General features: G+C 41.6%; 1 protein-coding gene across 1 annotated transcript in view; it reads left to right on the top strand.

Moving 5' to 3' along the window:
• The window catches only part of fsip1 (fibrous sheath interacting protein 1), a 47561-nt gene that overhangs the window by 2811 nt on the left and 18310 nt on the right, over positions 1 to 26440 (top strand). The window contains exons 8-9 of the mRNA XM_085766881.1: positions 2516 to 2677; positions 23840 to 23992. Of these exons, the coding sequence (XP_085623007.1) occupies positions 2516 to 2677; positions 23840 to 23992 (315 nt within the window). The remainder of the gene's footprint in view (positions 1 to 2515; positions 2678 to 23839; positions 23993 to 26440) is intronic.

Below are 26440 nucleotides of genomic sequence, written 5' to 3'. Positions count from 1 at the left end.
TTTCTTAATAGTTCCCTCTCATGTCTACAGGTCTTATGGTGAGCAGGATTGCAGCAGATAATCTCTGCTGTTGTTGTTTTCAAGTGTTTAGTCACAGCCTTTTAAACAGTCCCTGTCTTAATTTTCTTTTGTGACCTTATTTGTTGGAATGCATGTCATTATCTTACATTTGGAACTTTTGAATGATGTTGTTGAAGATATTTTTGAATAAATCGGCCCCTCTTTGGACCACAGAATGGCTCACACAAAGTTAACATCAGTCAAATATCCATGTTTTAATGACTGCTTGGCAGCTGAGACAGCCTCTGGTCAGAAAATTTTGACTCCTCAGAATGGTTCTGATGATGAACCAGATGTGAAGTGCCATATGCAGTTCATATGCCACATTTTAAGGATTTATTTTTTTTATAATCATACAATTTCCTCTGTGGTGTTTCTGTGAAATTCAGAAGCCAGGATCTTTCATATAGTCATACTATAAGCTGTGTTGTCTTAGTGAGGGTGTTCAAGCCGAAGAGAATGAGGCCTCCTGTTTTCCTTTGATGGCTCTTCATCCTGTTCCACCCGGAGCAGTAGACCGTTTCACCGTCCTAACTTCAAATGTTTTTATTCTCACTTTTAATTTGCTTTAATAGCCCTTTTGGCAGCTGTGAGGCCAGTTTGAACTGAGATGGGATGGAGTCTGTGGGGAGAGAGTGGGAGAGAGAGAGGGAACATACTTACCTCTCACATAAGGTTCCATTTAGGCTGACCCCGACAGCTCTGCATCCGTAGGACGGCTTGCCAGCATTTTTTTTTACCTCTTGTTGCTCTATTTATGATGTTTGCCTTGACTTTTAGAACAATACTGGAGTAATTGTGGCGACAGATACCAAAGTTAGGGGAGCACAGATGCTCTGGGTTTTTTTACTGGCTAGAAGAAGACTTCCTGTTATTGCAAGGCCTGCTATTATGAATAGCCATAACGGAGCAAGCACATTATTTATGTCACCAGGACTTTGGCAGTGATGTGTCTTCAGTTCTGAGGACTTCACCCAGTTCTTGGCAGATTCCCCCAGGACACATCAACCACAAGCCACTGCTCACTGTTTTGCTCGCACACTTTCTTTTTGATGTTAGTGACTCTCATCCTAACAAGCTCCACACTTTTATGTTGTTCTGATGACCCGAGGCAATAGATCAGCAGTCAGAATTCGTAGAACATCTTGGTGCAGGAGAGGTGGCGCATTGACATTCGCACCTCATCTATAGCCTCATGTTGATACTATGAAAGGAGGAAGAGTAGCTCTCAATTTGGGGATTTAAGAACAACTGTGTGTCTGTTCTTTTGAAAAATGAACTGACTGATTTCTACTTGAGACATAAATGCAGTTTCAACATTCCTACTTTGATTCCATCTGGACTTTATGTTGCATGTTATACCCCCACCTCTCTCCTCTTGTTTCTTGTCTCTCTTTACTGTGGACCGTCCAGTTTTCCAAACAAACCTTTTGGAAGAAGTAATAGTTGTAGGAATTTCGATAAGAGGCTGGATACCACTGTCATGTTTATACTGTAAAGCTGCCACCTGCAGCCAGTTCAGGCTTCTCACTCGGCAAGAAAGCATATCACTACACCTCTTAAAATGAACCAACGATCCATTTACAGATGGAACTGGTTTATATCAACCAAGCTATCATGACTATACCATCAGTGGCACAGATTCAGAGTAAAACTTTTTTTCTGGGACTGTGTTTTACATCTTGTCTTTGAGGTCCATTGTAAATAATGGTTTGATTCCATCATTCTGTCCATGACATTTTTATGTTATGTCTGTTTAATAACTTATATATTTGAAGCAGTTGACTACTGATGTGCACGAGAAGACAAAGGACAAGCTGCAGGATTTCTGACGTCTGTGACTGAGGCATTCAGCAAAGTCCAAACAAGCTGCTGCTTGTGGTGGTTGCTCGATCAGAGCAGATCTGTACATTTGAACCATGAATCAGGATCCTAAGAATTCGTAGGCGTTGTTAACTTTTGGCTTTGTGCAGTGCTCCACCGACATGTAGTTTACAGGCTTTTTTGTTTTCTAATGCCAGCTTTCTTCTTATCCCTCCTGAGAGTGTTCAGAGGTTACTGGTGTGTTAATTGTTGAGTTCTGCTCTTCTCTGGAAAGATAGCCCTGCTACAAGATCTTACATCACCACTGGGCCATGATGAGCTCAGCACCCACCCACTGTTTCCCATAGAATATAATGGCAGTCTCACTGGGCCATACAATCACTGAGAAACAATTGTCAGTTTTGGCATTTGACCACGCTGTGGGAAGAGGAGTCATCAGCTTACCATTTGCCAACCAGAAGTGGATTCCAAGTCCTAGAATCGCTCTCTTTTTGACATCACTGTTATGAGGTTGCTGAATAAGCAACAGCTGATTATTATTTATTATCAGTCTTGAATTTAGGTTACTACAAAATAAAGCAAGCTTATATCCACTGGGCAATGACTTATTTCAGTGATGCTTTTCTTCCAGGAGGACATGTGGGCTGTGTCCCTCTTGACAGGCCAAGGTTACACCCTAGAGCCCTCTGACCTGGAACAGCTGAGTGACATTGACTCCAAGATGCGCCTTCTTCTTCCAGCTGAACAATTTCTCTCCATCCAGAGCTCCTACACAAACTTCAGCGAACTGCAGGTATGTTTTCTACAACACCATAGCAATGTGCTTTCCCAGAGCGCCATCAGACACCATCCAGTTCTGCTCTCAGATGAGGTTACTAGAAGGTCAGCCCAGTGGGGCATCGATGGCAAGGTCTTGTAAAATCTTTTGTTACTGATCCTCAGGGAGTTACACCCATATTAGAAAATGGAGAAAAATATTATTGTGTAAGCTTCTGTAATTTGGAACTGAGGGTTGCCTCATTTTTCCATCCACATTTCCACAATTCCATAGGAGGGTCATATTATAAAGCCTCTTGTGCGTTATTTCCTGCTAGTGAAACTCTGTCTCAGACTGTTGTTTCATTGTTCAAGGGACTTAGCTCTTTCCATATGAGCATGAGTTGGTCTATGGTTGCATTCTATATCCATGATTTGTCTATTCTTTGAGTTGCATTTATATATTTAATGAATTCTGAATTACTTTGTACCCCAACCCATAATACTCACCCTTTATGTGCTGCACATCTCTGAGTGGTCTGTACATCACGACCACATCAGTGGAGAACTGTAAAAAATTTTCCTTGGTTATGAGGTTGGGTCTGCTCCTAGACGTGAGCTCAGTGAGTTATCTCAGGATCTTATCTCACTCAGTATTTTAATACCAGATGGCATGCTCATCATTTGTGTAGTCTATCAGTGGAAAAGTGTTTGATGTTTTTAGAGTCATAAAAACTTTATTATGCAGTTTTGTGAACCTAGGGTGCCGTTTTCTACTATCACTACTGGATGTTGGCAAGGAAAAACTACAGTACTTGAATCCCAGTGCTGGAGTAGGACATGATCTATGTCATATTGTCTACAATATTTATGTTACTGGTCTAATAATTTCACTTTCCCATTGTAAATGCATGTGTTATTCATCTGATATAATACAGAAATGGCAATCAAACAAAGCTTAGTGTTTGAGGAATTATCAGTATTTCAACTGTCTTCAGTCAGTGGACCTAGACTGATATTATCCAGACAGATAGTTTGTTAGCTGACAGTATTGCTGTACATGCTGATAAGTAAGAAGAAACTGCACTACAAAAATGCCAAACCAATTCTCAGGAAAGTAATTACCAAATATCATTTGTCAGATTTGCTAAACTTGCAAATGTGTGGCACCTAAAGCTGAAGTGATCAGACAATGAATAAGTTCAGTTAACTGGAAATGAATCTGTTGCTATTTTGGATCATTGGTTAATTATTTAAAGGGATAGTTCAACATTTTGGCAAATTGGCCCATTGCCATAATCGCTATAGTCATAGCAGTAGGTTCATTACCTTTAATTGTAGGTGTAAGCTATTTTCAGTACGGCGGAGCGCAGCAGCAGGCTGCTCAGAGCTACGCTATGGAGGCTAACGGAATTTCTTGGTTTCCCTCATTAAACTCATCAAATTCAACATCCCAAAACTCCACAGCGCTTTTGTAGACAAGTTGTGACCTGCACAACCACCACGCTATGAGATAATGACGGAACGATACGAAACGGAGCCGTTTTCGAGGTAAATACAGGGTAAATACGGAGACTGCTTGCTGAAAAACTGTCCCTGAACGCAACGCGCATCAGCGGTTTTGTATGAATTTACCTCGAAAACGGCTCCGTTTCGTATCGTTCCGTCATTATCTCATAGCGTGGTGGTTGTGCAGGTCACAACTTGTCTACAAAAGCGCTGTGGAGTTTTGGGATTTTGTATTTGATGAGTTTAATGAGGGAAACCAAGAAATTCCGTTAGCCTCCATAGCGTAGCTCTGAGCAGCCAGCTGCTGCGCTCCGCTGTACTAAAAATAGCTTACACCTACAATTAAAGGTAACGAACCTACTGCTATGACTATAGCAATTATGGCAATGGGCCAATTTGCCAAAATGTTGAACTATCCCTTTAACTAATCTTTCTAATGGAAATGGTGAGACTTTATCACATCCAAATTCTTCTTCTTTCAACCGCTTGTCGGAATATTTTGGGATTTTGGACCACTTGTTGGACAAACCATAATGACCTCATCTTGGGTTCTGGGAAACTGCGATAACAGTGTGATCTTTTTGACAGATTGATCGATTTCCCAGAACAAAACATTGGCAGGTAAACCAATAAAGCAAATAATAATGAATTTAACACTAATAACATGAGACATTGCAGCACAGGAGCAGTTTCAGTGAAAAGTGCAGGAAGAAAGCCTGGAGATGTGAGAGAATATGATTGAATCCATTGTCTGGTGAAACTGACTTAATCTCAAAAGCCCAGTTTTCACTACACGATTTAGTTGCAATCACTTCCACTGGGAATTGGTTGAGTTCAACCAGATGTCCGCATGATCAATAGCTGAACTTTAGGGAGTGCTTCGATGAATATGTGACTGATTGCATTTTGAAATTCCCAGATATCGTAAATAAGAATTCAAACTAGTTGTAAAGACTGAACTGCTGAACTGGTGCTACGGGTGAATGAGTGCAACACTGCTATTCCTCAATAATTGTGGCCATTGTGTGAGAATTTCTTTTTTCTTTTTTTTGGAATAAAGCAATACACAATTGTGCAAGACACTACTTGTGATGTGGAGCTGCCTTTTGTCCAACAGTACAAAACTGTGACATTACTGGACAGCTGGATGTGTTAGTTTGTGTAACCTACTTTCCCTCCCTTCCCACCCTTTAATCATCTTGTCGAGTTAAAGGAGTTTTTGAGAAAGTAAAATTCCCCATCATCCATCCATCATCTGTTCTTCATTACTGCTGAAACATCTAATGCAGGCCTGCCTATATGAATTAAACAATGACACAAGACTTTGTCTTGCGACTAACTGGATGCAGATGATTCATCGTCTGACTACTAATGACAAACAATTTTAAATTTACTGTATTCTAGTTTTTTCCTGCAGTATTTAACAAAATAATGGACAGGCTGAAGAACACCACACCTGTCGGGCTTAAAAAGTAGCTGTTTTTTTAACCTACCTTAATCCCCCTACACTGTTGTGGCATATATTTAAAATATACTGCATGCACAATAAATCTCTCGTAGTCAGACATTCATTCCACATAGTGGGCTATAAATCTTAAAGGTGGTCATAAAAGTAAATATGCTTTTGTTTTGCAGTTACCTTTCTTCTTTGGGAGCAGCTTGCAGCAGTCAGGGTTTCTAACAGAAACCATTTGGACAGCAGTTCAGGAACCTGCTTGTTTTGTCTGCTTATTCCAGAGCAGACTCTAATGTACACAGACATCATCATGTCTCTGTTTCAACCCCACTGAATCTGTTTTCCCCCTCGATTTTAAATCATGGCTTGGACTTGCACGTTTGTCACTGTCTCTTGCGTTCTGGCCACGTTGGATCTATGATCTGTCTAATTTTACACGGAAGAGAGAGTTATTCACATCTCCCCAGTGAGCACTCGCTCATAAAGGATCAGTCAGGGCTTCAGAATCGGTGACTTCAGAACCTGGCGATATCCTTTCCCAATAAGCTGTGATTGATATCCTGAGGAAGACAAGGAGGCCTGCACATTCCTGTGCAGTCAGCCTAGTAGTAGCTGGTTGAGTGAGTTGGTCGATTGAGCCTGTGAGGGTGGATGCAGCCTGGCACCAGCCGCTATACTGCCACAGAGGAGAGTCAGCCCCCCATCAGAACCTAATTACAGAGCCTGTGGAGGTGAAGGAGTGCCAGCTCCAGAAAAAGAACAAGGCTTCCCCTTTCATTTTGAGAGATTAACACGTGCAGAACGGCTTCCTTACATATGATGGCTGCTGTGTACTACATTGAAAGACCAATAACCCATATATTACAGCGAGTCAGCTATTTGTAGAAATGCACTTTTATACAAAAATATATGAAAATGTACTTTTCTGGGTTTTTACACAGGGGCCAATGTGTTTGACAGCGGCCGGTCTGTGGATTCAGGACTGCGTATGTAGTGATAAAGCACATATGGCACATATCACTGCCCTGGGATCAGCTATTTGTCATTGAGAGTTTTTCGCTTTCTGTCTATATAAGGCAATGCAGTGGCAGGTGCATATTACACTGTAGTGTACTGACTGATAAGGCATAGAAAAATCCATGTCATCTTGCCATTAACCACAGCATCAATGTTTGTGGAAACATAGTATCACCCGTCACATCACATGGCCAAACGGTGAGTCACGGCGAAAGTCTTGATGGGAATAAGCGTTCCTTTCCTTGCCTCTGGCTCTTCCTTGATGATTTTTGATGATAGGAAAAAGGTCAGGTAGCCACAAACCCTACTTTAATGATCTGAATTGAATGGAATCATAACACAACTTTAAACACTGTTTTCCTTGGACAACTTTAATATTGTGCTTATGACAGCATTGCTCCTTGTGAATTCTTTATCCTTCTCCCGCTTTCTCAGGCTTCAGCTGAAATAGCCTTCCACTCATTAAAAACATCTGTTGGCACGCAGCATTAATGTACAGTACACCCCTCCTACTGTACCACTGTGTGGTAATGCCTGCACCACCCACAGCTCCAAGCCAGAAGAGGGATTCTGTCATGAAGATTAGCTGCTGTTGGGTATGTGGCGACATGGGTGTGTAAGTGTTTGTATGTGTGTCTTTCACTGATACCGTCATCTCAAATGTGGCTTTTTTGAAAGTGTGGTGACAATGAAAATTAATGAACGAATTATGGTTTTAAGTCGGCGTCCTTCTGTGTTTGTTCACAGCAGATCCCTCCCTTAATCAGCAGGGTTCAGCTCCTTGTGTGTTTGCATAGTAACTCCAGCTGTGTTTTTGTTGTGTATTGGTCGGCCATATTTTGATGTAAGACCATGAGGTCACTTAGTCACACTGTGTGGTTGCTGATGAGCACCCATGATTTTAACTACAGTGAATGTTAAGTGAAAGAGCAGAGCTTTGGGCAGAAAACGCCCTTTTGACCGACACAATGCGGTCAGCAGACAGTTTGCAAATTTATCTTGTATCATCCGGTCATATATGTAATTAAACATGTGTGGAAAAGCTTTGGTCACGTTATATTCATCAAAATGTAGGTTAGTTCATATTTATACATTGTCAAATGAATTAGAATCCATTACATATTTATAATGCTCATACATGTGATACAGGTATATACATGCTATATGCATGAATCTGCTTTGACCTCACAATGAAACCAGAATTAGAAAGTCAAAAGGTAGTTGAACAATGTGTTTCTCATTGATAATGATGACAGCAGGAAGAGAAGAAAGACATTTTATCCTCTGTGCTAAAGAAGAAACTGTCCTGTCTGGAATGTCCATATCCGTAGTGAAATATTGAAAATATGCTAATTCACAACAGAAACTCATCACATTGGTAGCCAGCAGTGAATAAATGTTCTTACAGTGTATCAGTATAAAAACACCAAACTTAACACATTTAAAATGTCTGATATCACCTCTGGGGTTTACATATTTCTCTGATGGCTGGACAGCTGCATGGTGAGAATTTTGATGTCACGTTTGTCATGTGGTGCTTGGTGTTTTTCACAAGATTAACTTGGCTAAAAAGAATAGCCTCCACACCCTTCCCCACCCTATAATTCCCATGAGATCCAGTTTATTGTCTACTTATAAACGCCTCTCCCACTGGTGTTATCCGCAGCAGCAGTTGTGTTAAGTGATTTCAAAGGTTTTTCCTTGTCTTGGTTAAGATCTAACTTTTGACTGTTCCACTCATTATGACACCTCATAGTGGATAATTCAGTCACAAAGTCATCTGTTAGCAATAAACTAACCTTAAAATATATGCTAATCTCCCGTCTCCGTTGTCCTAGTTAAATTCCATTCAAGTATTTTAGACAAAAAATACTTTTCACAGACCACTTTTCTTTATATTTCAATACATGGGCAGAGCTCACCATATTTGAAGGTATAATTTGATATTTTGGGAAACATTACTTTCTTTCCAAGTTGAGAAGATGAGTGTCTTTCCGAAGTATGTATCACAGACAAATGGGCCTGTATAGGTAATTATGCGACCACTGGTTTGCCTAGCTAAGCACAAATGCTGGAAGCTGTGGAGAAAAATAATAAAATAGCTAAAATATCTAACTTTATGCTCAGAGAGAACATGCTGTCAACTGTTTTGTGTTGTTGAGGCAAATTGTCAAACAGTTTTAAGGGGATAAGCTGGTCCTCTCCTGTTTCTATCAATTGATAAACAAAAATCAAATCTCTTCTATCATTTCAAGATCTAGAAAAACAAATCAGTGCTTTTCTCTCTTTCTTGATTATTGCAACTAACTGTTCACTACCCTTGATTGTTCACTCATCAGAGAAGTCTCTCTGTTGGTTCAAAATGCAGCGGCCAGACTGCTAACTATCTACACTAGCTAGCCAAGAAAGAGAATTGATTTGAAAATTATTTTAATTACCAACAAAGCACTACATGGGCTGACTATCTTACATATTAGAATTACTGTGTCCACTGAGTACAGGGAGATCACTGAGGTCTAGTGACCAGTGCCTCTTTGCTGTCCGATAATAAACATATATTTAGTAACACCACAAGGGGGCGTTTCTATCCGGCCAGGTGGCGGGTGTGCAGGAACGAGACAAAAACCAAGGAGTGAAACAGAAAGTAGCCTTTATTGTGGCGTCTTACAAAGTCTCTTTTGATCAAATTCAAAAAACCAAACTTCCCTGGTCCCAAAAACTAGCCACCCTCAGTCCTTTTCCTCTTTTCCCCCCCCCCCCCCCCCCCGATCGGGAATTCCCCACACCTGCCAGCTTCCCTGGGCATCATGGGAAAGGTATTTTTCCCCCTCTGGAGTTCTCCTGGGCCTGCTATGAAGGGAATACCTGCCCTCCAGGACACGCCCCCGTAGGACCCCACAATATATATACAGTATATGCAAAAGTTTGGGCAAAATTGATGTCAATGTGAACAAGTTGAAGATTAAATGATCTCCAAAAAGTTAAACATGAAACATTCTTTCGCAATATTTTAAGCAATATCAGTGTATTATTTTTGTTTTCTGCACTTTTAGAGTGAGAAAGGGAAAGTAGCACCTGCAGAAGTATGTGAAACCCAGGAGATCTGAGCTCTCAGATAACTTTGACCAATCAGACCTTTCCTTTCCAGTAAAAAATGTAACAGCACCTTTTCCCCTTATGTTTCGGTGTTGTATAAATATATCTTTATTTACGTAGTTGCGTGAATTCACCAATAATGGTTCAAATTGCAACCTAATGCATAGCTCACAACTAACAGTGGCAGGTTTGTATTAGCATGAACAGTACAAACAGTCCAACTAATTTGTGCCAGTGAGGCATACATTTGGAAATCACTTCCTCGGCTGTGTAAGCACATATCTTGTTTGTTCGTCTCACAAAAACTACATCAAAACATTATGTTGTGGGTTTAGACACAGCTTGGCTAGCTGTTATCACGCTAACTCTTTGAACCATCACACTGACCATTCTCACAGCCCTGCATTTCCTCTGTAATTGTAGAAAAAGTACCACAAACTTGTGCCAGACTGTTACCAGCTGAAATCTAGGTCAGATATTGTACTTCACAATACACAGCTCACTGTGGGACAAGAAGTACAAAAAGATGCCTGGATGTTTTTTCTCAGCAGATGTTTTTGATAAACATTTAGTATGGTCTGCTTCCTAAGCTCAAATTTATTTTGTCTCTGTCATTATTTGGCAAACAACAAAATTACCTTATATTAGCAAAGGGAATGAAGCAAAGCGATGATGGGCGGGGTTGACGGGTCTCTCTTAAACAACGATAAAACACGGTGAAGTATCTGCACTGGTGTGGGATTATAAATGTGATTCCCCCCACATACCCAAACAGATCAAACATCTTTTGAACTTTGATTGCTCTTTGGATTATTCCAAAGACAGTGAGAACACACAGGTGGCATCGATAGTTTAATCCAATGTCACGCTCAACATGCTTTTCTTGAATGTGGGACGCACCAGGAGGTTTTGATTTGTGCAAATGTGATTGCTCCAGACCACCCTCAGTTCAGAAAAAAAACCCCACAAGTATAAAGTCCAGATGACCCACAAGAATCTTCTAATACTTCAGGAATGTTTAGCTATCACCAAGTCATCTACCAGGGATAAAAAAAATCTGGTGTAAAAACATAACCTCTAGAGTAGAAAAAGACAACTTGGATGCAAACAAATGTCATATCTTGGGACGTTTTTAAGATTGTGATATAGAATCCCTCACATTGTCTCTTACAGAGCAGTAGACACTGACAGCTCTGTGGAGGGGGAAGGAGTTGGGGCGTTATTGTGTTAAGATTTTCAACTTTCTGCAAATCAAGTGGTCCAAAATGAAAAACATTTGTTTGCTTTACGTTGCTTATCCAAGTGTCAGCAAGCAGGTATATCATGTGTATGGCAGACAGCTGTTCTACAGCACCTTTGGCTCAGAACTTGGCAGATGACTGTAGGTCATATCTGGGCAAAATGTCAGTCTCAGAGAAAAAAATGAGAGAGAGAGAGAATCAAAATCTCAGCTTCCGAACCGCGTACTCCTGAGCTCTCACAGGGAGTGCTCGTGGCAAGGCATGTGGACAGGCTTTGGCAGGTAGCCTGGGTCCACGTGGCAAGCCAGAGTTCCTACTATGCTTCAGACTTGCAGAGAGAGTAAGGGAGAGAGAATAGAGAGACACAGAGAGATGGCTGGTGTTGTTCACAATGAGTGAGTCATTGCTGCTGGCTGTCTTTGATAATAAGAGCTCTGTCCGTCTACAATGTGTAGCCAAGGGTCATTAACGAACTGCATTGTTCTCCAACACAGAGGAGTATATATTCCAGTTAGTAGGAATCAATCAATCAATCAATCAATCTACGTACCGTAAGTCTGTCAGTAGGTAATTAAACGAGTTAACAATTATCAGATGCATTTTTATTATCGCATGCAAACCAATACACTAGTGCTATGTTTATGATCTTATCTTTCAGTTTATGTGGACACATGTAGTGCCAAATATATGATGATATTATTTTATTGGCTGAAGCTTTATATAACCTACTGCACTGTACTGAAAAGAAGTGGCTCTTTCAACACAGTAATCCAGTACGTCACTACAAAATACATTGTAGATTTGAATCTGAATAAATTATTGCATGACTTTTATGGGCCTGTTGAATTGCATTATACTGCTAAACTCAGTGAAGAACAAAAACATGAAGTTTTCATTATTTCCATTGTTTTTTAATGACTTGGTGACTTCATGTGAGCAACAGAGTCTAGGCCTATGAGCTCTTTTGTGGCTACTGCATGCTGAAACGAACTGCTGTTGAAATGTTGGCTATTGTCCACATCACATAAGTCTTTTTCATTACTTTCCCCATTGTTTGTTTTTTGTAATTTATTGCATCATGTTTGCAACACCAACCCAGAGGTCTTTTTCTTTTAACCCCCCTTTGTTTGCCCCTTTGGTTTCTTCACCTACAGTTTTAGTTACATAGTTTGAAAAAAGGTAATGTGAAGAACTTTGTTGAAAAGGTTGCATGTTGTATGAATTAGTTTGTTTGAGTTTGCAGCATGGTTTGCAGTAGCTTTTATGAATTTACTGTTGACACTTGTTTGGATTAGCTGCCCTGTTTTGCTTGTCTTCATTGTGCAAATGAGGCCATCAAACTATTTTAGTGGTTTTTAGTCTGGCGTTGTACATTCCTCCTAAACACCCTAATGCAAGAGAGGACTGGAAGCAATCGGTGGCCTGTTTATGAAACATATTTTGCTGCAGCATGCAAGAGATACTGATACACCATGGTGACCTCATCACTTGTCTTGTTTTTTGCTGTTTATGAAACACATCTATGAACGTGACTGCATGATAGGATCCAGATCCTACAGTGGAGCAGAGAAGAAGCTTTCTCCTCTGTCTAATATGATTGGTGTGGCCGCCGCCGCCGCCCCCGCCTCCTCTCCTCCACAGGACTCGGGTTCGGATCGGACGTCTGCTCCTCCAGCCGCCGCCGCCCCCGCCTCCTCTCCTCCACAGGACTCGGGTTCGGATCGGACGTCTGCTCCTCCAGCCGCCGCCGCCGCCGCCGCCTCTCCTCCACAGGACTCGGGTTCGGATCGGACGTCTGCTCCTCCAGCCGCCGCCGCCGACGCCTCCTCTCCTCCACAGGACTCGGGTTCGGATCGGACGTCTGCTCCTCCAGCCGCCGCCGCCGCCGCCTCCTCTCCTCCACAGGACTCGGGTTCGGATCGGACGTCTGCTCCTCCAGCCGCCGCCGCCCCCGCCTCCTCTCCTCCACAGGACTCGGGTTCGGATCGGACGTCTGCTCCTCCAGCCGCCGCCGCCGCCGCCGCCTCTCCCCCACAGGACTCGGGGTCGGATGCACCTGGCCAGTCCACTGAGCCCCAGCATCTTCAGTTTCCTGGAAATGAGCGTTCTCCTCCCTTGCCATCCACTTGTCATGGATCTCAGCGACAAGCTCCTCATCCCCTCTTCCCGCCCACCACTCTCATCGTGGGGGACTCCATTATCAAACACGTCCGTTACTTCAACGCAATCACGCGGTGCTTTCCAGGATCCACTGTGCCTGTCATTTTAAAAAAAACTCCCCGAGCTTCTGCACTCCCTTCCACGGTATCCAAAATCATAGTGCACGTTGGAATAAATGACACTACTTTCAGGCCCTCTGAACTGATAAAAGCTGACTTTAAAGAGGAACTAAACCCCTAAACCACTTTTTTCTGCTGAAAACAAATGTATTTGGGTATAAGGTAGTGTTGTCAGTTGATTCTGGTCCAACTTTTGACATTTTAGTCAAAATATTTCAATTTGGTGTATTTTGTAGTAAAAATGTAGAGTGACTGCCCTCTATGGGTTGAAACACGGCTATTACAATCGAATTTTCCTATTGGCTGAGATGGAGGCAGATGACGTTTTGGAGGCAGCTTTCGTCACCGGCCACCAGCTCCCCGACCAATCAGCACCGGCTGCTGCCTGCCGCTAACGGTTGCTAGGCACTCTAGCTGCTCTGCTGCGGCTAACGGCTGCTAACAGCTGCCTGAATGGGAATCGTTAGTGCGGCCGGCGCTAACGAGCCGTTAAAGAGGAACTAAACCCCTAAACCACTTTTTTCTGCTGAAAACAAATGTATTTGGGTATAAGGTAGTGTTGTCAGTTGATTCTGGTCCAACTTTTGACATTTTAGTCAAAATATTTCAATTTGGTGTATTTTGTAGTAAAAATGTAGAGTGACTGCCCTCTATGGGTTGAAACACGGCTATTACAATCGAATTTTCCTATTGGCTGAGATGGAGGCAGATGACGTTTTGGAGGCAGCTTTCGTCACCGGCCACCAGCTCCCCGACCAATCAGCACCGGCTGCTGCCTGCCGCTAACGGTTGCTAGGCACTCTAGCCAAAGATATTCAATAAATGGAAAGATACTCCATGAGCGGCTGCTCCAAAGATATTCAATAAATGGAAAGATACTCCATGAGCGGCTGCTCCAATGATATGAAATGGTATACACTTCCTGTCTCTCTAAGTGGGCGTGGCCAACCGTCACACCACCTCGTCTGTGATCGTGTGTGTGTGGATTTATACAATTTGTAGGTAGATGAAAGTGAGATATTTATATTTTCTTATGATAACATTAAATATTTACACTACTAACAGTAATATTTAGCATGCCAAAAATAATTTAAATCATTTTCACGGGAGTTTGCGGCCGTTTGTTTGACGTTGCCTAGGAGATCTGTGCCAAATCTCGCGAGAGTGTGTCGTAGAGACAGAGACAGGTCTTGAACAAAGTGGATTTTCTCCGGATCTCTCCGTCTGAAAATTACCATTTTTTTTTTTTTTTTAAGTATATTTTTTGGGCTTTTATGCCTTTATAGATAGTACAGTTGAGACAGACAGGAAATGGGGAGGCAGAGAGAGGGGGGATGACATGCAGCAAATGGCGCCCGACGCGGGACTCGAACCGGGGCCGACCGCAGCGAGGACTGTGCCTCTATACATGGGGCGCCCGCTCTAACCACTACGCCATGCGACGCCCCCTGAAAATTACCATTTTGGTGTCAAACTGTTCAGAAGAGATGTGGCTTGTGAAAAATGAGTCCAAAATTTGCTTCAGTGACCGTGGGGAGAAAGGCCCGATCATAATCGGTGTTCACATTAAATTGTCCCATAGGAATCAATACACTCCAAACTGCCTCTGGTCTCTCTAAAGGGGCGTGGCCGTGCAGAAGCCCACGTGACATGCATACAGGAAGCTAACTCGTCATGAAAGGTCTTGGTTTATAAACCGTCTTTGCTCTAGCTGCTCTGCTGCGGCTAACGGCTGCTAACAGCTGCCTGAATGGGAATCGTTAGTGCGGCCGGCGCTAACGAGCCGTTAACGAGTTAACGAGCCGGCGGATCAGCTGTAGATGCTGTGTCACGGCTCTGCCGTCCTCTCCTGGTAGTGTCCGCGCTACTAGTGTTGAGTCGCTCGTTAGTAGCTCGTTAGCGCTAGCAGAAGTGTCGATGTGTGTTTATTACTTTTTTTCTCTTTTGTGTGATTTCGCGGGTGTGAATGGGGCGCAGGGGGGAGGGGGGATCGTAGAGTGCTCCTGGAGTCCCGCCATAGACTGTAAAAAGAATGGACGTAGCGTCCGTGACGTCACCCATTGGTTTGGGGGAGTCTGTTTTGTGCCGCTACTACGGGGGTTTGAGCCGCGCCATGTTGGATTCTACTTGCCATATTTGGAGCGGTGCGGCCGTTAGCCGGCCGAGGGCCCGCCCACTGGCCTCGTAGCAGCGGTCGCCGGACCTGTCACTCAACGGTTCTGCGCCCTAATTGGCCAGAACTTTAAACCTAATAACAGTAAAACGGTAGAGTTTAAAAAAAATTCACCCCCCTCAGAGTGTGTGCGGGGGTAGAAACTATCGGTTGAGACCAAAAAAATGAAATGTACCAGGCTGTAAATGTGTTTTTTAAAGCTGTAAAATCGGCTATTTTAACATGGGGCTCAATTGGAGTTGCTCCCTTCTGGAGCCAGCCCCCAGAGGAAGCCGAGGGGATTGCAGCTTTTTGAACGCGGAAGTGAGCTTCACTTCTCAGACCGACAACTGCCCCCTTGAGTCCCGCCCATAATCAAGGCATTTTTTGAATTTCAAGCTTAGAGCACGTCATCCAAAACTGAGGGGTTTAGTTCCCCTTTAAACTCCTCCTCAGTCTCCTGCACAGCGCTGGCAAATCGGTGTTCATATCCGGCCCCATTCCAACACTGTCACATAGTTCAGAACGATTCAGCCCGGTCTTCTACCTCCACACCTGGCTGCTCTCCACTTGCAAAGATCTCAAATTAGGTTTTATAGATAACTTCAATTTGTTCTGGGGCCGCTCCAACTTCTTCTCATCTGATGGTATTCACCCAAACCGCCTTGGTACCTCTATGCTAAAAACTAACTTCAGTATCAGTGTCCAGTACTCGTCATGTGCCTGACTGTCATCATCACACACCCACGTTGCACTCTCTTCCTCGCCAGCGCCGCCTGCAGCAGCAGTCCCGAGTACCGTTTCTACCTCTAGCTCCCCCGTGCGGTCTGGAGTGCAATCTACCTCTTTCCTTGTCAGTGACAGACCCTCTTTTGTTGTGCTCCCGATTCAAACTATTATCTCTGAAAGGATTTCTCATCAGTATGACAGTTTTAAAGCTGTGAATTATTACAATCTCACTCAAATTACTGCTTCACTTCAGTATAAAAATCTTATCACTAAGAAAATGTCCCCTGCTGTTGTTAATTCTCCTATCTCACCCACAGTCTCACAGATTACTACTGTGATCACTGCCAGGAAATGTATTCCATATTCGTCTCGCTCATCCACTGTTAATCCTTTTAACCTATTACCAGTGTCCACACAACCTATGATATCTCAGCCACCAAACATAGACCATACTCCAATCCTACTTAATAATCCACAATATTTCAAGCAAAGAAAAGGCCTAGGACTAATTCACCTGAATATAAGAAGCCTTCTACATCGTGATAAACTAGAACATGTTAAAATTCTCCTGTCACAGTCTGATCCTGAGATTTTAGTTGTGTCTGAATCTTGGCTGAAAGAATCTGTCAGTGACTCCTCAGTAGCTCTGGATCACTTCAATATCTTCAGATGTGACAGGGTTGGCAAAGGAGGTGGTGTGGCAATATATGTCAAATCAAACCTTGAGGTTTCAGTCCTAAAATCTGTCTCCATCCCAAAATGTTTTGAGCTTCTCATTCTGAAGGTTGCTTTGGGGAAGAATAGTCATTTTTGTGTTGTTGGTGTATATAGACCTCCTTCAGCTGACTCAAGCTCTATTGATTGTCTAGCCGAAATACTTTCCTTATACTTGGACTTTGAAATGATTGTGATGGGTGACTTTAATCTTGATTGGTTGGGTGGTGCCTCAAATTACCTAAAAGAAGTTAGTGGGAATCTTGGCTTATGTCAGCTTGTTACTGAGCCCACCAGACCAAATCCTAACAATTATTCACGGTCTACCCTTATTGATTTGATTTTCTCGAACAATAGTAATAGAATCTCTGCTTGTGGTGTATTTGACCAAGGTATAAGTGATCATTGCCCCACAGCATGTGTCAGGAGCATACAGTTGCCAAAAACAAAATCACACACTGTTAAAAGGAGGAATTTCAATAACTTTGACAGCCAAGCTTTCCTCAATGACCTTGCTTCGTGTAATATTGAATCAAAAATCCAAGCCACTGACCTCCAAACTGCTACAGACAGCTTTGTAATGACATTTAACTCGTTAGTAGACAAACATGCTCCCCATAGGAAAATTAGAATTAAGAACCGAGTAACACCCTGGTTCTCACAGGAACTGTCTAGCTTGTTCAAGGACAGAAATTTAGCTTGGTCTCGTGCTAGACATTCTGGTAACTCTCATGACTGGCTCACTTTTCGTCAGATTCGTAACCGCTGTACTACAGCTGTGAGGAAAGCTAAAACCGAGTACTTTAATTATCTGATCTCTAACTCTTCTTCCAACCCTGCTAAATTTTGGAATGCAGTAAAACTACTTAAACCTAAAGTTTCCAGTGCTCTGCCGACACACCTGTGTGTAAATGATTGTGATGTCTCAGGCGAAACCAACATCTGTCAAGCATTTAATAGACATTTTGCTGATGCTGGCCTTCTGTTCGATCAGAATTTCAGGCCCACTGTTGCTTCACAATTTGTCAGCTCTGATTGTTTGTTTAACCCTTGCTTCTCTCTTAACCCTGTCTCTCAGCAAGAGGTACTACACCAGCTACTATTGATTAATCCTAGAAGCTCTACTGGTGAGGATAATTTAGAACCATTTTTTATCAGGCTGGCAGCCCCATTTATTGCAGAGCCACTCAAATACATATTTAATCTTTCCATCTCTACCGGCAAATTTCCCCCTGTTTGGAAATCCGCCCATGTCATTCCCCTGCACAAAGGAGGAGACAGGGATAACCCAGACAATTATCATCCCATCTCTAAGTTACCTTGCCTTGCAAAGGTGCTTGAGACATTGATAAACAATCAACTGAAGGGCTTTCTTTCCACCTTCTCAATACTCAGTCCCCAACAATCAGGATTTAGAGCCAATCACAGTACAACTTCAGCCATCACTCTGGTTACCAATGACATAATCACAGCATTAGACAAGAAAAAACACTGTGCTGCTTTATTTGTTGACTTGTCGAAAGCATTCGATACAGTCAATCATCAAATACTGTTGAATATTTTACATAGTATAGGTTTACATGCTAGTGCCTGTGATTGGTTTGCTGACTATTTATCTTCTAGGCGCCAATGTGTAAAGTCTGGTAATTTTTGTTCTGAATTCCTGCCTGTAACCAAAGGTGTGCCACAAGGCTCTGTCCTGGGTCCTGTCCTTACCATTTATATCAATGATATTCTCTCTTCACTGAATGACTGTCATGCCCATTTGTATGCAGATGACACAATTCTATATTGCATTGCTGACTCTGTACATTTAGCCACTGAGAAATTACAGCTCTCATTTAAATTTCTGCAAGAGGCTCTTATTAATTTGAAATTAGTCTTAAATGATAAAAAGACCAAGTTTATGCTTTTCACTCGTTCCCGTAACCTGGATTCCAATACACTTTTATTAACCATAGATGGCTCATCCATAGAACAAGTCACTGAATATAAATACCTTGGTCTCTGGCTTGATGAAAAGCTAACTTTTAAATTGCATATTAATGTCCTTGCCTCCACTCTGCGACAGAAGGTTGGCTTTCTGTACCGAAACAGAGCTTATTTCCCATTACTCAGCAGGAAAAGAATTGTAGAATCAGTCTTTTTATCAGTTTTGGACTACGGTGATATCATTTATAGACATGCAGCAGCTACAACCCTCAAACCTCTGGATTCCATTTATCACTCTGCTCTCAGATTTATAACCGGGGATAGTTATGACACTCATCATTGCTTACTCTATGAAAAAGTTGGTTGGTCCTCCCTTTCTGACAGACGCATGAAGCACTGGTATATGTTTATCTTTAAGGCCCTTACTGGTAAACAGCCCCCATACATCTCATCTTTATTAGAATGGCGCTCTGGATCTTATTCTACTCGCTCTAGTGGTTTATTATTTCTTAAAGTCCCTTTTGTACACTCAGAGTTTGGTAAATCTGCCTTTTCCTTTGATGCTCCCAACTCATGGAATATTCTCCAACATACTTTGGGGCTGGAGATTATTCCTACTCTTGCTGATTTTAAACATATGGTGTCTGACCTTTGTAAATCATCTTGCAACTGTTATTAACTATTAACTGTTGTTATTAACTGTTATTGTTGTGTTCTGCTGCTACTTGTAAACTCGTCGTCCCTGTAAATAAGGGAAACCTCAGTGACCAACGAGTTAAAATAAAGGTTTAAATAAAATTATACGTTCCTTTAATGGGAGCATCAAGCTATATATTGCTGAATGTTTGACATCCAAGATTTGTTTTAAATTAATTTGAAATGAAATGTTTGGCATAAATCAATCCCCACTATTTTTCCGATTTCGTCACTCTGGACAACAGCAGGTCATCCATCAACTGCCGCAGCTGTTTCACACTCAAATGCTATGACAACCTCTGAATGGAATGTATTGCTTCTATGTGAAATCATAAAATTGATCACAGGATATCAATAACTACTTAATGAATGTGAAAGGCATGCTTGATGGAAGATATGTGAAGCCCATACAAATAATTGTTTTTCTAATGGCAATTGGCAAATCATTTAGTTTTTCTTTTTTCATATTGGGAACATAAAATGTAAACCGTGAGGTGAAACAAGGACAAGTTGTCATTTCTTGCATGAAATACCTTTTCTCTGTTTTAATAACATTTATTATGAGTTCAAGGTGCACTTGGCAGTCAGAGTAACACTGTATTCACAGTGTTTTAGTTTCGATATAGTCATGATACAAATGTAACAACAAATCAAGGGGCATCAATTTGATAGTTCCTCAACAGTCTGAGATACCTTTCCATTCAAAGTAAATCATATTTGACATGTTTGTTGTACCTAAAGAAAACAAAGTCCAGGTTCTCGCAGCCTCCCAGCAGTCGTTTGACCCAGTTAGGTGATGTGATTATTGGGACGCTCCAACAGTATGTCAAGTGGCTACTCCAAGGAGCGCCAATTACCAGCATTTGGCTGATGCTCAGATAAGCAGAGCTCCAGTTTCTCTGCCCTGCTCTGTTTGGAAGTCACTCAGTCTGACCTCCTATTGAGTGAAAGCTATCACACATTCCAGGAGAAGAAGCATACATGCCATAATGTGTTGGAACAATCACAGGAGTCTGCTGAGGTCAAGACACATAATTCCTTTAGTACTCTCCAACAAGTGAATCATTACTACAATTTCACTGGCGCAAGAATAAGACTAATATACTGTTAAGTATTGCCAGTGCCTTGGAAATGGATCTGAAGTTTTATTGTTATTGCTTAATCAATTATTTATTGAAAATTACTGTGAACAAAGTACAGCTGTTATTTGCCTTTTATGAAACAGAAAATAACCTCTCAGTCAACCCTATTTAACACTTCTGATCTCATGCAACTCTCAATTGTCACTTGTCAAGGCAACTACATATCCCCATATTATAAAGTTTACTACAAAATAAAATCTTTAACGTTCAAGCTTTAGAAGTGGTTAACCCCTCGTGACATGGCTATATTATAGTTTTACTTTAGAATAAAAATATCCCTTTCTCTGGCATCATCATCAAGTCAAAATATACTTTGGTTTATGACCGAAATCCTGCGAAGTTAAGAGTATTCCCATCAACCTCAGCTGCTCTTTGTGTTTACTGCTGATTAGTAAATGTTAGCACATGAACATAAACTGTGTGTGCTAGTGTAACGGATGTGCACTCACTCCACCCATAAAGGACATGCTAACCAACCTGCCAAGCGGTTGTCAACCTCTTGGCGAAGCAGTTAGCATCGTCGCCTGCCGTGCAGGAGACTAGGGTTCAAACCCCACCTAGGGCAGGTTGTGAGAAACAGCGCAGAGGGCCAGATATGAACATCGGCTACACTAGCATTTTGTTGCTATGGTGAGAGAAACACAACTGAAAGCAGAAGTAAGCGATCCGGTGGTTTTGGCTAACTTCCTGTCAGCAGATGGAGTTAGCAGTCCCGGCCCTCGTCCCTACGTCACCACATTCACGCGCATCCCTTGGCTGCACACACAGAGAGGACTGCCCCTTTATGTCGTTCTCTCTCCTCATTGGATAAAGGTTGTAGGATACAAGGAAAGTTTTCTCCTCGGCTTACAGCAGAGCAGAGTGACTGACAGACCCGTGTTTCGGACCAAACACTCTATGTAAGTGATTGCTGTCGGAAGATAGAACTATTTGAGACTTAGAGTGTTTTCACACCTGCAGTGTTAGTGCGCACTAAATTTGGCCCCGTTTGGGTCAGTGTATGAAACAATGTATCATTTTAACATTTGGTGCGCACTAGGGTGCGCACAAAACATGTGTGAAAACACCCTTATATTAACACAAACATTCCGCTTACTTCTGCTTCAACTTCTAGGATTTCGTATGAGACTGGTGTGTGACAAGCTAATCGTAGCGTTAGTGAACCTCTCAAATTTGTCATTTTGAACTAAGATGGTAGATGGTAGATGGAGCTAGAATTTAGTGGAGAATCTACTTCTGCCAAGACCAAACTATCCTGTCTGTGAGATCCTGAATTATTGTCTGGATCTTCACTAAATTCATTTTCAACGAAAGTGTTAATAACACTCCTGGATCTGCCCCTTTAACTGGATCAGTATCGAGATCTTCCCTGGATCATGCCCCATCTGCCCCTGCATCAAAGTTGGTGCAAATTGGCTTTGTACTTTTTGCTTGATCCCACGGACAAACCAGAAATAAATGTGACATACGTCCCAAATGGATTCAAACTTTGGTCTGTGATAGCTTTATCATGACTAAAACATGCAGATGATTTTAAAGTTTGGAGTGTATAGTTTTTCCAAAGTAGGGCAGCTGTCGTTTCCAAATTAAATAAACTGTTTCTCCCAAAGATTTGGGTTTTTTTGGAAACATGCATTTAGTGGTGTGAGGATGGTGGTAAAGCTAGACTTTAATTTTTATTTTTCCTGGTTGGAATCCTGTGTTTCTCACTCTGGTGCTTGACAGGAGTCTGATCCCGTCGTGGTCCTGGCTTTTGTAGTCTGGATGAGGGAGTCTTAACAGAAGGGTTCTAGTAACGACCACTTAAAAGAGGCTTCAGATAGAAGCTGTCATTATTTCCCTATAGGGAGACTGATGGTAGTACTAGGTGAGGCCACACACACTTCTTGGTGGATTCTTGTTTTGCCAATATTTAAATATCAAAATCACTCTGGTATCATCTAGTTGCCAAAAGATATGTTCATGCAATGCGTGACAGAAGCTGAGTAGACATTTGAGTTTTCTGTTATTAACAAAAGAAGAAACTTGCATTTTTTTTCAATACACTGGCTGAACTCCCCTCCTATCCTGGGTTTAACTAAGATTACATCCGTAATCATAAATGTGTCATAACAGATTTAGTAACTTAGTGTTTAAATTCATAATTTATGCTGTGTCCAGCTGTCTCCTGTAACCTACCATTTGCCTGTATGCTAGCCCCAACTGAGATGTTGACATTTTATGAAGTATCCATCAATTTCAGCATTATTAGATCATACATACGCCTGCCTGGCATCCAGACTAACCAAGAGAGATGGAGATTTCAACCACATGGTGCTGGACTGACACTCCAAAACAATCCTGTGGTTGGCAACATCCTCTCAGACCCAACAATTTTTTGACCTAGCCGCTGCTTTTATAGAGTAGCGGAGTATTTTTGGAGGTCAAAGTATGACCCCATCACCGGTCATCCACTGGTCTGTGTCTACAGTATTGTGCATTTTGCCATGGTATTTCCATCCATCCTAAAGAAAGAAATAATACATGGGTATGAGAGGGGTTCCACCAGTTTTACCAGGCCTATCCTTTGAGATTTGGCACAATTATGCTTGGTTTTCAGCATTTACAGCTCATCATGCTGTATCTACAGCATCTATTTCCACACTGTGGCATAGAGTCTCATTATTGGCAAAATACAGCATTTGAGCCCACATGCCTGTTTGAATATATGAGATATACCCGACATCTTAACATGAGCCATTTGGTTCTGATGACTTCACTTGGATTGTTCTCTGTCTGTGACTGAGGCCCAGTGAAAAAGATCCAACCTGTGGTCAGAAAGACAAGCTTCTCACTTATCAGCTGTCCGCTGATGGATCTCCAGGCACCACTCTCCTATTTCCTCTTGACCCATTTTCAGAGTTTACTTTGGATGTAGCTTGTTTTGCATTGTGTCAACCCAGTGCATGTGGATGCCATAAATGTGATTTATGTTGGACGTCATGCACACTGTAGCTTTGTAGCTCTAAGGTATTTGTAAGGTACTGTATTGTGGTCAGTACCTGCTTGTATTCTCCTATCTGTAAAATGTTAAATTCACTTTGGTGTATGGCAAACATCTATTGGATATTTAACAGTAATGGCATTTTGATAATAAAATGCTGAGAATGCAGCTCTGTGAGAGCACCCAAACACATCCACATGTGAAATGTGTTGTTCACTCCCTGTGAGAACCACTCATGTCTGTTGTGTGTCAGGGCCATGGCTCAGAGGTTGGTTGGAAGTGCGATGGGGACCCGCAGCCAGGAGAGAAGGTCCTGCAGGATATAAAGGAGAGGAGAGGGCAGGAGAGGCGGCTCCAAGAGATCCAACAGCAGCTGGAGATCCTGGGCCAGAGCCAGGAGATGACTGTGAGTTCAAAGCAGCATACACACACACACACAAACACACACAACAAAGCATATGCTCAAATTCACACGATACTTTATTATAGGCCAGGTTATTACAGTCCTCAGAGCTATTATCTGTAGACACGTGCATGACAAATTATTACAAGCACAGAGCTCATTCACAGTCATTCACACGGGGGAACAATGAAATCACATGCAATATTGTGTCTCTGAAGGCCCATATTTTTCCTTTTTCCCCCATTTTTCTTCTCTGCATTTGCAACACCATGACACTCACTTTACAGTTTAGTATTCACAGCTGAATGAAAACAGCAGGTTTTTATTTAGAGCTATTTCTGAGTGCTTTTATTAATTTGTATACAACCTTGATCTGAAGGTAAAAGGTGGTTGTTTACTCGCCGATTGCTTTTTGTCCTCCATGATGTTTCATTACTTTTAATGTCCACCCTTCACCGTGTTCCCTGGAAACCACTGAGCCCTGTCTGGTTTTAGGAGCCACTGTGGAGTTACAGCCTCAGAACTGTCACTCCCTCCCAAAACCCTGTAGCTAAAGACACAACACAAGAATGTTACAAGAACAATGGTGAATAGGCCTGATTTCGGCTTTCTCTGACATTTATGACTGTACATTTCGTCTGCAGGGGAAAGAAAAACAGAGATTAATGTATTACCTTGAATTTGACATTGTTCCAATGGGTGGCTTCTCATGATTTGCGCAACAAAGAGAGATGTTGTGCTGCTGTGGTTGGAGGAACAATTCAAATGTATTATCCAGCACATCAGTTCAAACACTGATGAACCACAATGTGATGTATACATGCCTAATTTAAACATAAAAGATGCCCTTTTGACTCACAAACAGTGAAGCAATAAAAGCACTACATGGCAACCACTCCCTTACATCAGGCTAGGCACCATGCCATGCAACCCAAACCTATTCCTGGCCTAATTAAGGAGAAACAAATGGAATTTTTTGCTAATTAAGACAAGCTTCGTCTGAGGAAACTGTTCTCTCATTATGATCATATAACATCAAACCCACCAGCCTCTTAACTGCTGTTGCAGCTAGACGCCCTTTATCCGTATGTCACTGTACTTTATATACTGTCACCAAATAATTGAACCCAGCCAGAGACTGCAATGTAAACAGCATACTGACTGTGTATGCTACTGGGCTTGTTTTGTAGTTAGAAAAGATTTATTTGTACAGAATTTGCGTGGGAGGGCACTGTTAAACAGTTTCACACAGCTCCACTCGTAAAGTTGATTTGTATAACATCCGTAATTCAAATGTCTTCTCACAGTATTTTTGTACCTGAAGTGTTTTATGTGGTTGGTGTGTTGTTCATTGTTGGATTAGAAGCAAGATAACTAAGAAGGGAACATTTTGTGAGCATGATATGCATTTTTGTTTTGTTGTTTTGAGCAATGCAGATAACAGCGAACATGAATTTCCTCAAAATGCCATGCTATTGAATATGGTGTGAGAAAACAACATAGTTTGTTTATAGCTTGTCATGTCAGTCTTCTCTGTAAACTAGAAAACAAATCAGCAAATTCTTCAAAATGTCACACAGTTCCTTTAAATACTGGTTTTCATAGTATTTTCAATTATTGATTAACTTTAATAGTAATTTTCCTCCTTTAGCATGCATGCATAATAATTGCATTCAATAATTCAATAATTGAAATTACTATTCATATAGTACTTCTCACATTAGACAAAACTTGTGGAAGTATTTTAAGCATAAATGGCATGTAACATTAAATTAAGAGAGAAAATGAAGCTATAATGTAATGGATACAAAAACCAACCACCACATATAAAAATATACAAAAGATGAAGATAACAAACTGAGATTAGGGCAAGACAGAAAAAAAACTGTTCATGAGCTGGAATCGCCGTTAAACACCTGATCCTCGATTTGTACAAGACTTTTCAAAACACAGTTACAAAGTGCTTTGAAGATGAAGTCATGATAAAGGAAAAAAAACATAAATAAGAACATGGGCCCAGAGAAAAGAAAAAACAGAGAAACAAAACAGAGATTGAGTGAAGACTTAAAAACACAGAACTTCATAGACGTTTGTAGGCTGTGTTTGCTAACATAAGTTCCTCAGGCAGATAGTTTTATATTATGGAGCCATTTCAAAAATCTAATCCTAAAACATGTATAAGTTGTGACACTGTGACTCCAATGACGTAATTTTCTATTGATTATGTGTCTACGTATAAAGCAGTCACCCTCTTATGCAGCTTCTCTGGAATTCAAGGTTCATTTAGTTTAAACAAAAAAATGTTTTATTGAAGTACACAGTACCCACAAACTCCCAAGATGGATTAGATATTAGATATTTTTCTTGGGAATGGGAAGCATGACGCTCTCTGTTTAGTCTGGCCTGCTGCTACTGGAGTGTAACACCTATTGTAAAGGTGGAAAATATTTC

The sequence above is a fragment of the Trachurus japonicus genome, chromosome 22 (assembly GCF_045865225.1).
Source record: "Trachurus japonicus isolate A0001 chromosome 22, Traja_1.0".
Lineage (NCBI taxonomy): Eukaryota > Metazoa > Chordata > Actinopteri > Carangiformes > Carangidae > Trachurus > Trachurus japonicus.
This window is presented reverse-complemented; position numbering and strand designations above follow the sequence as displayed.